The 14656-nt window shown below is 32.1% G+C and overlaps 1 protein-coding gene across 1 annotated transcript; it reads right to left on the reverse strand.

Moving 5' to 3' along the window:
- Positions 1-2771: 2771 nt before the first annotated feature.
- LOC123703895 (pro-resilin-like) lies at positions 2772-6387 on the reverse strand. The gene is made up of 6 exons (XM_045652084.1): positions 6271-6387; positions 5618-5670; positions 4651-5505; positions 4356-4503; positions 3844-3978; positions 2772-3366 (listed from the first exon to the last, which is right to left on the reverse strand). Exons 1-6 carry the CDS (start codon positions 6280-6282, stop codon positions 3250-3252), a joined length of 1320 nt encoding a protein of 439 aa, XP_045508040.1. The 5' UTR covers positions 6283-6387; the 3' UTR covers positions 2772-3249.
- Positions 6388-14656: the final 8269 nt, after the last annotated feature.

A 14656-nucleotide genomic window follows, 5' to 3' on the forward strand; every position in this document is an offset into this window, starting at 1 on the left:
AGATTTTTTTTTAAATCGCTCAGTGAAAGAAACAAAAAATCAAAGTACATTTTAGTATAATTTAAAATTAAAGCCATTGGAATCAATTAATAATTTATATCTATACTAATCTATACTTAATATTATAAAGCTGAAGAGTTTGTTTGTTTGTTTGTTTTATAACGCGCTAATCTCAGGAACTGCTGGTCCGATTTGAAAAATTCTTTCGGTGTTAGATAGCCCATTTATCGAGGATTGCGCGTATGAAACCGCGAGGCTCAGCTATAGTTTGAAATAAATAATATGTCTATTGTCTATTTATCTACATATATATAAATTAATTATACTCTTTGAAAATGCTGTTATATACATATTATAACGTAATCTATATCTATTTATAGTTTAATATTATAAAGCTGAAGAGTTTCTTTGTTTGCTAATCTCAGGAACTACTTACTATTACGTTATTTAATTCAGATTAAAACTGCAACATTCACACAAACCAATTTTTTTCATACATTTTCATTTTAAACGACTGAATAACGACTAAAATGTTCTCGGTGCATTTACATTACGAACATATAGCTCGATAGAGCAAGGGCATTCTTTCGTGATCTTGTAGTGTAAACAAAAACTTGTAAGTATTCACTCACTTATATTCAGTAGTTCAGTATAAGAACATTACATAGAATCTTTACGAACGCACTTAGAACAATGAAATTCCACAAGGAATAAGTCAAGAGCGTTAATTAAAGTTCTACGAAAATCATAAAACTTACTTTATTGTTTGAAATTAACTTGAAAATATTGATATCATAAAATATTGTGTTTTATTGAAAACGGGCAAAGTGAAACTTAATTTCATCGTAAGTGAGATCGCATGTAATGAAATGCCTAAGCTGCCTTTTCAAAATAACTGTTACTGTTTTAGAATCTTCATGATGTAGGCAATTTTTTTTAATGGTTGGCCACACAGATACCATACATAAAATAATATACCCACATACAATATTTTTACGCCACAGCTTCTCAAACTCAGTAAGTAGTTAAGAAATCGATAAGAAATTAATTGTTTAGAACTCTACATTATTTCTCTCATAAATTGCATTTTTTAAAAGTAAGTATAACTACTTATACATAGGTATATTAATAGGTACTGATATTAGAGTACACATAAGAGAATAAGATCGGAAATAGAAACACAAATGCAAGAAAAGGAACGAAATGATTTTTGTAAATTTTACAAAAAATGGCGTACATTGCGACCTTATAGTGTTTAGGGTTTACGACGGGAGCTGACATTACTAGAAAACCCTGTTATATCTTATGTTTTTTTTTTAATTTATCTAAGTGCAATATAAAAACAAAAACATAATTTACTTCTTGATACTTATTATTATTGGTGAATTTTGTTATTTGTATATTGTGTGAGAGAAATTAGAATCAAAAGTAGAAGGAAAGTGATAGGTAAAGTCAGATCACAGATGATGAGTATTATAATAATTGCGATAGGTATTTATTTGTGTTAAATAAAATAAAACAAAAATGATAAACATTTCATGTTTTACATTTTAATTATAGCACGGGATATTTATTATATGAGAACTGTTGAATATGTAGTTATTAACATATTATGCTTACTTTATATAAATGCGAAAGTTTACATGTTTGTTTTAATTGTTACTCCTTCACGCAAAAACTGCAGAACCGATTTTTATGAAATTTTGCACACACATAGATAATAGGTACCTAGTTAAACTTTGCGGGAGCGATTTGACTTTTTTTAAAAAAGAAATAAAATTAAATTAAAATTAAACTTATTTAATTACTTTTAACTATAACAAGTGGACGATTTGGAGTCACAAATGTTAATGATCAGAATTACATACATGGTACCATCGATACAATATTGCGAAACAAATGTTTTCCAATAACTGGAATGCTTGTATGAACTTGCAAGAACTTTCCGATGGTCTTGCTGAGGCCAGGGGAAGAATAATAATACAGAGGGTTGGGGTGGATGTGTGTGACCTTGACTTGATGTGTGACCTTGGATATTTAGAATAGTTTTTATCTATACATATAATAAATCTGTAGAAGGGTCAATTCTGTACATTGAAAATATTGAAAAAATAAATAGGTACCAGGGGGTGTTACTGGACCGATACCAAACCCAAATATGTGATTAAAAAAATTTTTGTCTGTCTGTCTGTCTGTCTGTATGTGAAGGCATCACGTGAAAACTAACGGTTCGATTTCGATGAAACTTGGTATAATTATACCTTATTATCCTGGGCGTAAAATAAGATACTTTTTATCCTGGAAAAATACGTAGAAAAAAATTTATCTTAATTTTTCAGTTTTATCCATAGACGTTGTTCTGTAGAACCGCGAACACATGTTGCGTATTATTATAAGCCTAGCCGTATTTGGGTCCAATAGATATTTATAAGATGTCATTGTCAGAGTTAGGTAGGTACTCAAAATAGAGAAATTAACCATCCACGCGAAGACCGACATCCGCGCGGACGGAGTCGCGGGCGGAAGCTAGTATATTAATATTATTATGTTGATAGTAAGCAATAAAACTGTTCGCCTTCATATTACTTATCCCCCATTACTGGAAAACTCTGTTTCTTGCTCTTTTAAATTTATGTAAGTTAAGAATTTACTGTTTTGTTGATACAGTATATTTTACAGTATATTAATAACAAAAGTAGAAAAATATCAGTAAAATTAAAGTTTAGGGTTTAGGTAATTAGATAAATATGTGTAAAATAAAATGCAAAAAATATTTTATAAACATTTAATGGCACTGTTTACAATCTACATCACAAGCATAAGAGCTTAAGAGCTATGGTTTTTTTTACATTTTTTATTGCTAGAAATAAATAATTAGAGTATTTTACAAATACATTTGTCCGTCAATCAAAATTCAATTGAATCGTTAAATAAATACGAAAAATTTAAAAGTTATCCCAAACCATTTTAATAATGCAGATATAAAACAATTTACTGACCGCGTTGACTAATTAACAAGAATACACGAAATTCAGTGAAAGTTATATAATTACAAGGATAATGGAAAATTTTAATTGCGATCGGTCATAATTCAACCATCTAATTCTGAATTCAACGCAAAACAAAAAGAAAAATCACATTATTTAAATTCTATTAACAGTCAAACTGAGTATCATCTGATCATTTTGCTTATATTTAAAATTCAATTGAAACTTGAGTTATCGCGATCGTTGTTTAGAGCATTCTTAATTAATAGGGTCCCGATCTGGCGAAGTCTGCCGCGTTGTCATCATAGCCCTGTCCTACAGGTGGTTCCACTGAGATCCTAGGCTTGAAACCACGCTCATCTGCTTCGTATTCTACCACCTAAAAAAAAAATGAAACCCACATTTCAAACTCAAACTCAAACATTTATTTATTCAATTAGACTTCTTTTAGGAGCACTTTCGAATCGTCAATACATATATTTTTAACAATTACCACCGATTCTGAAAGCAGTACTTATCTATGGAGAAGAACCGGCAAGAAACTCCATAGTTGCTCAATAAAATTAAACATGCAAAAGAAGCTTTGACAGGAAATTATATCGATCAGAGTGATAAAGTAACTTCTTCTAATATTACCTATGTATTGTATTTAAGTATTTTCTTGTGTATAGATTTTTGATCTCTAAATGAATACACGTCACTTATTAACTTAACTGAAACGATTGAAGAAAAAACAGCAAGACATTTAAATAAGCACAATTTATTTTCTATAAACAGAATGACTTATTCTTGCCTATTTATGGGTTAACTTAAGGGACATGTCTATTCATTTATCATTATTATCTTCTATATTTACCTGCTTAGAACCATCAGGCAACACCACAAAGTAGGATCCTTCAGCTCTGTTATCTTGCCTCGTCTCCGTGTGACCAAAGTCACTCCCGCTCTCCAAGTCATTCACTTTGTAACCGAAGTCATAGCTGGCTGGCTCCTGTGATGTAAAACAATAAAATTAATAAAATAAATGTTACCGACGTTATTACATATTATATTAACGATCAAATGATTAGTTTGGAATAAGAAAATTGTCCAATAACTGCTATTACTTTTATTTAGGTTACGTTTCATACATGAAATAGTATCTACAACTAGCTGCGCTTTGTGGTTTCACCCGCATAGCTATATAGCCTAGCCTTCCTCGATAAATGGGCTATCTAACACCGAAAGAATTTTGCAAATCAGACCAGTAGTTCCTGAGATTAGCGCGTTCAAACAAACAAACTCTTCAGCTTTATAATATTAGTATAGTATAGATAGTATAGATAATTAATTAGATATAGGTAGATTTAATTATTCCGGCGATCAGACCTGGTTTAGCAATTCATCAATAGCATTCCGTGCAGCGCTGTATCCTTGACTGGAGAGAAGTGAATTCAGTTCTGGAACTCCATATTGGTCAGAAGGCATCGCTTCGCGAGCAGCAGCTGGTGGACCATACTTGGTGGATGGAGAGGACCTTATAATAAAAACCATGAATTTAAAAAAATATGCAATGTGCACAAAAACATAATTATAATGTAAGTAATTGTCATTCTAATTTTCTTCAAATATTATTACAAGTATCATCATCCTCATCATCATCATCATCAAATCATTTTCTTACCTAGCAGACTCGTATGACGAAACAAATGCATTGGTGTTTAAACCACTAGGCGCTCCGTATTCAGTGCTCAAAGATCTTTCATTGGGAGCTCCGTATGTTTCAGAGAGGCTCTTTTGGTAAGAAGATGCTTTGAAACTAGTACTTGGCGCACCGTATTGAGTGGATAGAGATCTAGCAGGAGCACCATATGTGTCCGAAATTTTGGGGCTTTGAGATCGAGCATTGAATGAATTGTATCTTGTAGAAGCCGCATAGTTAGAACGAGGAGCGCCATATGTTTGGGAAACAGAAGATCGGAAGTTTGGAGATTTATTCGAACCAAAGCTTTGTCCAGGCACGCCGTACTGTTCAGAAGGAATATCTTGTGATCTTTGTAGTGGAGCGCCGTAAGAGTCGGAAGGAATGCCAGGAACTGTAATAGTATCGGACAAACTTCTCAATGCAGGAACGCCATATTCCTGAGTTGGATCTTCCACATTCTTGTTGATTAGATTTCTAGTTTCAGGAGCACCGTATTGTTGAGACAATTGGGTGTTTCTCGTACTGAATTGGGAATTGAAGCCTTGTGAGCGTGCAGTTGGTATGTACTGACGAGAAATGTCGCGTGCAGCGTTAAATTGACCACGAGTCGTGGGTACACCATAGTTCAGAGATAGCGTGGTTCTTTCCTTAGGCGTTCCATATTGTTGGGAAACTCCGATGTTTGAACGTGTCTGAGTGGAACGTGCTGGAACGCCATACTCTTCCGATGGTTGTGAGTATCCTTGATTGAAGGAACGAGATCCAAAAGCTGGAGCGCCATATTGAGTTGAGAGCGATCGTTGACTTGAGTGATCAGCGTAGGAATATGAATCTCTGCAAATGTAATATAGGTGTTAGTCTTTTTTAACTTTTGATAGATTATTAGAATTCACATGTTATGGATATAATTACTAACATACAATTTAAGTATAATAAAATAACATACCCCACAGGAGGTTCAGCTAACACGCAGGCAACCATGCTTACAGCAATGAATACCTGAAGAAAATGTATAAAATTTACTTGAGTTTATCTTGTGTTCATATTATGACGACATATATACGATAATTTGATTTATAGAGTAGTTAAACACGCTTCATATGATACCTACACAGATTTAATTATTGTATTGTTAACGACTCTTGATAAGTGTACAAAATTTGAATTAAATCTGTCCATAAGTGGGCCAAAATACGTAGATACAAACATACAAACAAAAATGTCGGTTAAAATCAAACATACAGGTGTATAAGCGCTCGCATGACTGGTTACGTTTATTCGTTAATGAATTTTTGTTATGCCTACGTAGGTACATATATTCAATTGCTCGAGTCACATTTTTAGTTAGAACTCGAATCAGTTTACTTGTAGTTGTAAGCGGTTACCACTGAACTATAGAGTAAAAAGAAAGTCCAAAAATTATGTAATGTCTCAAAAACTATTTTTTCTTTACAATGTTATTACCTAATGGTTAATGCAGAGGTGGTATTTTTCTGCTTACTGTGTTAGTTTTATTTATTATATTTTAATAACTTTTAATTATATTAATAACACCTTTGTCTTAGTAATTAATCACCTATTAATTAATATGTCACTTACTTTAATTTTCATTTTGACCGTTGTCAACCTGAAAATAAAATTAAAAATAAAATCGATTTTAGATTCAAATTAAGAACACAAATTTCGTTTAAATTTTGTTTTGTACTTGAAGATTCACAAGTCAATATCCGAATGGTATCACCACCAAACCAACCAAGTATTTATAGTTATCACTACCATTCTACCACCAATATGTTAAAGCAAAAAATTAACAGAATTTGATCTCTAATCCTTCGATTTAAAGTACAAAATGTTTCATCTATTTCTGAAGATGGTTACAATAGGCTACACTTGCTCTAAATCTATTGTCAAATGAAATCGAATGTTAACTCCAGATCGGTATTGCATATTGTTATTTGGACCTTCGTTGAGCACGACATGTGGTCCTTAATTTAACGGCAAATCTCGATTTAACTCTAATAGTATAGGCATTTGGAATATCTAAACAATCTATAATAATACTAGCTGCTCCGCGCGGTTTCACCCCCGTGGCTCCATCCCTGTTGGTCGTAGCGTGATGATATATAGCCTATAACCTTCCTCGATAAATGGGCTATCTAACACCGAAAGATTTTTCAAATCGGACCAGTACTTCCCGAGATTAGCGCGTTCAAACAAACAAACAAAAAAAAACTCTTCAGCTTTATAATATAAGTATAGATTAAGCTGAAGAGTTTGTTTGTTTTCTTGATTTCAGGAATCACAGGTCCGCTCTGAAATATTATTTCACTGTTAGGTAGTCTATTTATCAAAGATGGCTAATTTATCCTATACATATCATACTTGGTTTAAAATAAAAATAGTTTGAAAAACTAAAAAAACACGCTTTCAGAATAGATAGAACTAAAAATTAAAAAAATAATTCTTAATCTAGGAATCGAACAATAACCAATAACATCATCATCACTACATAGTATAAAACAAAGTCGCTTTCTCTGTCTCTATTTCCCTATGTCCCTTTGTATGCTTAAATCTTTAAAACTACGCAACGGATTTTGATGCGGTTTTTTTAATAGATAGAGTGATTCAAGAGGAAGGTTTTAGTATATAATTTATTAGGTTTTAGACAAAGTGGGCGAAGCCGCGGGCGGTATGCTAGTAGTATATAATATGTGAAAAAAGCCTAGGGCGCTTTTCAAGAGCTGATTATACATGGCGCCCCATGCCATGGTACCAATAAATCCATAGCATAATTTATTACGAAATAAATATTGGATATGGATTTTTTGAAATCGTAATAATGTGTATGTATGTAATGGATCTTGTAGGTAAATGATTTCAACAGTAAAAAGCTACTTTAGTTTTGCGTATGTTCAGTTTTCTAGTTCATCTACACTAATATTATAAAGAGGAAAACTTTGTTTGTTTGTTTGTTTGATTGATTGTAATGAATAGGGTCATAAACTACTGGACCGATTTTAAAAATTCTTTCACCATTCGAAAGCTACATTATCCACGAGTAACATAGGCTAGGTTTTATCCCGGAAATCCCACGGGAACGGGAACTATGCGGGTTTTCTTTGAAAACGCGGGCGAAGCCGCAGGCGGAAAGCTAGTCACAGATAAAGCCGGGCCAAGTGGCTAGTTTATAGGTAAATTAATTATTAGAGTTTCCTCTTATTTACGTTTTGTTAAATAAATATTGGAAAGCATAAACTGTGCTTACAAGTGTTACTTAACTTCGAACTAAAGCTTTCTTAAACGTAGTAAGTTGACTAAGCTTATCTTTAATTGGCAGGATTAAGTTTGTCAATGGATGCTAAGTTATAAGTATGTTATTTTAAGTGGTAAAAGATTACTTATACATATTAAATGTAAATTCTTTTGTAAATTGCATGTCATTCAACGTCCTAAACGACTGGAACGATTTTTATGAAACTTTTTGTGTCGAATTATATTTTTATACAAAATCGGACAAAAGTTATAAAAATACGTGTAATGTTACGAGATTTCTTTTATATTCTACTTCACTTTTATATCTATTATTAATAAAATTATAAAAAAATGGCGCAAAAATTAGAATAAATTTTACAGTCTGCTTTTTGTTTTTATAATAATATACCTTGTTATACATGAATATTCCTTAAAATTAAATCATAAATAGGTATTCTAAAGGCACAAGCTAACCATTATAACAAAGTATTCCGCTTTCCCGTATTGTCTAAACATTTTTAAGGTTCAACACGATGTCGTCACACAAATTAAGTACAAGGACGCCATCTTGCGGACAAAGAATGAAGTTTATGTCACGAATACCATTGTCGAGAATTACCTACAGTGCTGGATTAGCCACGTAGCAAGAGTAGCAAATGCTACGGGCCCCGCGACTCGGGGGGCCCCGCGGTCTACCTACATACCTGTCTGACCGTAAAAAAATATCAATTTATAATACACGTACCGTAAAAAAAATACACGTACCTACCACGAGAAACATTGGTATCAAAATCTACAACAATAATTTAAAATTTTACACGTTTCTACAATTGAGCGCTGGCTACACCAAAAGTTGTGTTGTACTGCTTGCACTGCGCTACACGCAAGTTGGTAGCACGGCAAAACTAACAGGGGAATCCCCTTATATTGTCATCGAACGAGCTAGTCGTAACAACAAAATAGGATTCTATCGACTATCAAACCTTAGATTACAAAATAAAAGGCAGATGGAGCATGACAATCATCCGTCGCCCTTGTCAAAGAAAATACGAAATCAAAAACGAATACGAACCTCCGCCAGTGCTATTAAAACGCTGTAAAATTTGTTCCCGAAAACAAACAAAAAGATAAAACATCGTTTTACAGGTTCTCTGTAGATTATTTGGCTTATTTAATTTTGTATACAAATAATAATTTTACATATACGAATAACGAAGGAATAGAAAACTTCAACGTATGCTGCCAGTATTTTGAAAATGAATTTGCCATTTTTATGGGTAAAACGGTAAAATGGTTAAAAGATCTTCGAGGTAGTGCTGTTGGATTTTTCGATCGTGAATGTGATTATTTGTATAGTGCAATAAAGGTTCATGATCATTATAAGATAATTTTAATAAGCGTAATACTTTTTTTTTGTTACTTTTATATAGCTTAAAAACGTCAGAGTCGTTTTCGCCCGCGATTTAATTCATTTGAACTCCGTGATGGATATGACAAAATTATTATTATTCAGGAATTATATTTATTTATTATCCAGTAAAGCAGCTGACAATGTGGATGTCGTAAGGTGTCACTGAAAATCAGTGTTAAGGTATTATGCCTCAGGTATCCTGAGTGGCTTCCTTTTTTAACGCAAGCAACCATACATAAATTTATGTTTTCTATTACCTATTATTCATAATTTACAATGCTATTGTTGTGTGTTTGTTTGTATTGGAATAAATGGTTTCTTCCTTCTTTCTTTCTAAAAATAAAATGTCCCGTGTTCTAGACTAAAAACTACCGCTATCCGCATTCATATATTTTGAAAATAAAAAATAATATAGGTAATCATTGTAATTTTGAAACATTTTTTTTATGTAATTTATTTAAGTAAATAAAAATTTATCGTTTATGTAACAAAAGAATTTTTACAATATTATAAAAAATTATCATATACAAATATTTATATTAAAATTAAAATTAAACCCTGACAGCTAATTTATGTAGAACGTCACTAACACCACTACCATAATAATTCAGATGATTGCAATGTCACCTCATAAATCAAAATCGGTTCAGAGGCTTTTATACTGCAGGGCGTGCCAAAGAAATATTATACATAGATACACTCGAAAAACATAACCCTCTTTCTTCCGTAGTCGGGGGAAAATCTGGGAAAATTTTCAATATCTGGTAACATAACACCCACACATAATCACCGTGTACGTACAGTTTTATTTAATACCCTATAACTTGAGAAACTATAGCAAACGAAGGGCCTCTTGACAGAATTTGCTACAGGCCCCGCGCTGGCTTAATCCGGCACTGATTACCTACATTCATTGAACCAATCAAATAAACGATGATAGACCATTCAGGTGTAATCGAATTGGAATACTAGATTATATTTTATTGTTTTTATAAAAGGTTTATTTTTGTGTTAATGTGGGTAAAAAGCTAGCTAGCTAGCAGTTCGTACCTATTCAACTACATATAAATTATATGTTTCTTACTATAAAAGTTGTTACGTTTCAAAAAGAGAGTAGGTACGTAATAATGTTACCTACGTAGATTAGGTACCTAGTTATGTACGGTTCTTGGAAAAGGAGGCTCTTTCTTCTCTCTTTATATTTTTATACTTTTTATATTGCACGTCATAATATGATTTTCCGTCAAAAAACGTCGCGGAAAAAAGAAAATACATGAATACAGCAAATTGAGAATTGTTTTTTCCATTTTTTAACTGCCAGTCGTATGTATAGGGATTTAAATTATAAAATAAATTCAAGCAAAGTCGTATGCAGAATGCTAGTTATAAGGTAAAATTTTCTAAATCAGTTAAGTACATATCTAGTAAATTTTAGTTAAATCCGAACAAACATACAGGAATGACATCCTCTTCTATTAGAGTAGATCTTCAACTTGACCTTATTATCTATAACATATTTTGATCTTGACTAGACAGATAAAAAGGTCAATGTTGTAGGAAATAATGAAAAAGAGTATTATTGTAAAATGTCTGTTATACGTAGTGATCTGCAGTCTCTATTTAGTAGTACATAATATGTGTTTTAACATAGAAACTCAACATAACTGTTTTCAGAATTTTGCCACTAAGATTTGGCTAATGTCGATCTCTGACATTCGCACAAATACGCAAACCCAAAAAATGAAAAAAGGAAGGAAGGAAAAGGATCAGGAAAATGTGTTTTCCCTGCATGACCGCTAACATTCGCACAATAATTTACGAATGTTTGCATTCCATTGTTCAATTTGAATTCCTCATTTAATTCAGGACACGTACAAACATCTAGAGACAAAGGCATAAAATTGAAAACATAAAACCTCGTAAAAACATTGTATTTGTTACACTTTATCTATAATATTTTAATTTAATTTACACATCTGACCGTCGATACAACTTTTTCATTTTAATTTCCTTTTTACACGTTTTTAGCAACAACACAATATAAAAACACAATACTACAGAGTTTAACATCAACCCTAAAATAAAATAATTCATGAGCACAATGGTATATCTAGTTGGACACCACAATATAAGCAAATCTTCGGAGAACAAATACAAATTTATGATTAAACATAAGAAAAACGTTATAACCGTTAAACTAATTGCATACTTTCGTATCTTTTCTGAAACAACTTTATACAAAATGAATAAATACAATCCTGTACCAAAAAACATTAGCGGCCATCGTAACAAACAACACATTATTAAATAGGTAGTCCTTTCATCAAGGTAACACGTTATTATTGTGTAAAAAATACTTAACAATATTGGTATTAACCACGAGCACAATGTTACTTTATACAAGTCATTTTTATTCATATTCACCACGACCACTATAACACTTTCATACATGTGTTTTATGAAGAATATAACTAAAATTATTATAACATAGTCGGTGTATATTTGTGCGATTCGAAAGAGACAATTTTCCAAAAACGTTCGTTCGTAAGAACTTGAAAGCACATTCGTCAAAAGCACGAATCTTTCCAGAAACCGCGCTATGCTTACTTGTAATAACATCTGGTTTCTGTAATTCCTTCGCCATAATGTTACCTTTAGATTCGCGATTATAGAAATGAAGAGTACCATTGCTGTCATAATCACTTCAGCTATTATAAAATGTATGAATTTTTGTAGAGTCTCTGCATTGTAAGGTTGTGTAAGCGTCACATTTGTATAAGTTATATTTGCCTCCAAGGTATCGTAGTAATCATAAGTAACATTAGCTGCTTCTGTGGTAAACACTTCTGTTGTTATTTCTTCCATTTTGTCTGTGTTGTATAATTTTATTTGTACTTTATAATTATCCTTGTTTCTCTTATTTTCACCAGTCTTTTATTAAATGTACTTCACACACTTTTCAGGTCTTCTTTATAGATCTTCTTATATCTCCTTTCAATACTTCTTGCTGCGTAACTGCTTGGCTTCTTTTTGTAGATTAATTTGTAAGATGTAATAAATTTGCGGATAAATAAACCGCGCTTATAGTTTGGGTTTACTAGACGCACTGACACCTATGAAAGTGACGAAATGTAACAGGAAATATTCGTTCATATTATTCATATTCTATGAAATACCGCGGTTTGTTTACGTCATGTTGGGAATGACTGTAAAAACCAGTGGGGTATAACACAGTCAGCAATTAAAAATTGGGTCATTATAGATAATAATGATATTTTATTAGAGACCTGTATCTAAAAAGATTGTGTCTCTCTTGCGGATCTACCAACTTGAAAAGAAAAAAAATCCTGAAATTTTGACATAATATACCCAAGGTCTCCGGCAGATTTTAGTTCAGTGCAGCATTTTTTCGTAATTACAAATGTATATTTTGTACTACAAAATGCAAATAGACGATGTAAACATCGATTAAACTCATTGAAAAAAACTAAAAAGATTTTAATTTGTCTGTTTTTTGTATCACCTACAACATAGGTTGAGGTCACACGATAAAACATAGGAAGTCACTATGTTTACAAATAATTAAATTACACGTTTTTAATTGAATTAATCTCAGTCACTCAACTCAAGGAATTATGATTGAAAATGTTAAAAATACTACCAATTTTATTGTTAACTAACAATATTATTGTAAAGTGTGATAGTGATATACAAATCACAATAAATGTAGCACCAAATAAGGACAGAACTAACGTCACTTACTCCGGTGTTGACAAAAAATTAATAAGTGATAAAGACATTCCACTCTTCAATATAACAAAGGAAAATTTGAAACGTGGCTTTCGCGTTGAATTGGGCCAAACTCCTGACGATGTGTTTCTCAAAGATCCAACTGAATACCATAATTTGTACCACAAATTTCATTGGACACAAGTCAGTAGAGATATAAGAGTGAAGAATGTTGAAATATACGATACAATAATCGAAGATGTTGAACTGAAAACTCACAATCATATAAATAACACAACGGACACTATAAAATCTAAAATTTCACTATTTGAAACGGTTGAAAATACCATAGTGACAAAATGGTCGGAAACAGGTTATCCTGGTGAATTTTCATATATTGTGAATGCTAATTTTGATGGTATTCGGTTTAAAATAAAACATTCGTGGAGGAAGAATGAAATGAAATTCGTTTCTGTGAACTTTGGTGCGTCTAAACAAGGCTTTATTTACATGCGTCCAAATCAAATAACAAGTACAGTTTTAACTGCTAAGAGAATTATAATGATTGTTAAAATCGACTTTGTAACAAGTTTGTCTGGGTCTGTAGTGGCCAATTATGGGCATTTGATTGCAACGTATCATTTTTGGGCACCAACTATTCAAAATATTATGAAAGCAGCTAACATTAAGAATGAAATTATCACATCTGAAGTTATGGAAGTCAAATGTTATACGGATCCTGTAGTGAATGTTTTTGATAAAACAACAAAAAGGAAATTGAACATGGTCTCTCCATTTCAAACATTAAAAAGCAAATTAAACGTGCCCTAATAGTTTTTATTTCATATAAGCGCGATTTAAGTATGAACTACACCACAACTACACTGTAATCTTCTTTAAAAATAAAATCGAAATTTAAAAATTGGACTTATTTTTAGGGTTCCGTACCGAAACGGTAAAACGGGACGCTACTACTGAGACTTCGTTGTTTGTCTGTCTTTCACCAGGCTGTATATCATAAAACGTGATAGCTAGAAAGCTGAAATTTTCGCAAATTATGTATTTCCGTTGCCGCTATAACAACAAATACCGTGAAATATGCCAACATTGCCCACAAGGGTATCTTTGCCCGAAGATCAATTCATAAGAAAATTTTTAAATTGCAAAAATACCTTCATACTTTGGTAAAATAGTACTTGGTGTAAAGTAGGTTATATGCCTGACAACACTGCCTATTGTGTGTGTCACACTTAAATCAGCAACTTGTTGTAACTCATCGAATATCATGTGTGATTTCACGGGCAAAAAATGGTGAAAATTCAAGTGATAGTTTGTGCATGATGGCCAAAACACAGGTTATTTTTACTCATAATATGTTATAAAATAACATTTGAAGAGCATTTTAATGCAATTATTAGTACCACTGAAGGTTGTTATAAACAAATTACAATGGTGGGCAAAATTACCCAATAATTACGCGCCATCTTTTTCTTATCCCTACCACGCGTGATTAGACGTATTTCTGTAAAGTTGCATAATATAGTAAATTATTTTTTGAAAAATAAGGTCATACAGAAGTTTCACTTCTTACGT

Source organism: Colias croceus, chromosome 27 (genome assembly GCF_905220415.1).
Source record: "Colias croceus chromosome 27, ilColCroc2.1".
NCBI lineage: Eukaryota > Metazoa > Arthropoda > Insecta > Lepidoptera > Pieridae > Colias > Colias croceus.

Bases quoted from the DNA above. Each gene is read 5' to 3' on its own strand.
- LOC123703895 (XM_045652084.1), bottom strand. The intron at 4,504-4,650 runs GTAAGAAAATGA...TTTTATTATAAG, and splicing joins TCGTCATACGAGTCTGCTAG to GTCCTCTCCATCCACCAAGT. The intron at 3,979-4,355 runs GTCTGATCGCCG...TTTACATCACAG, and splicing joins TTGATGAATTGCTAAACCAG to GAGCCAGCCAGCTATGACTT.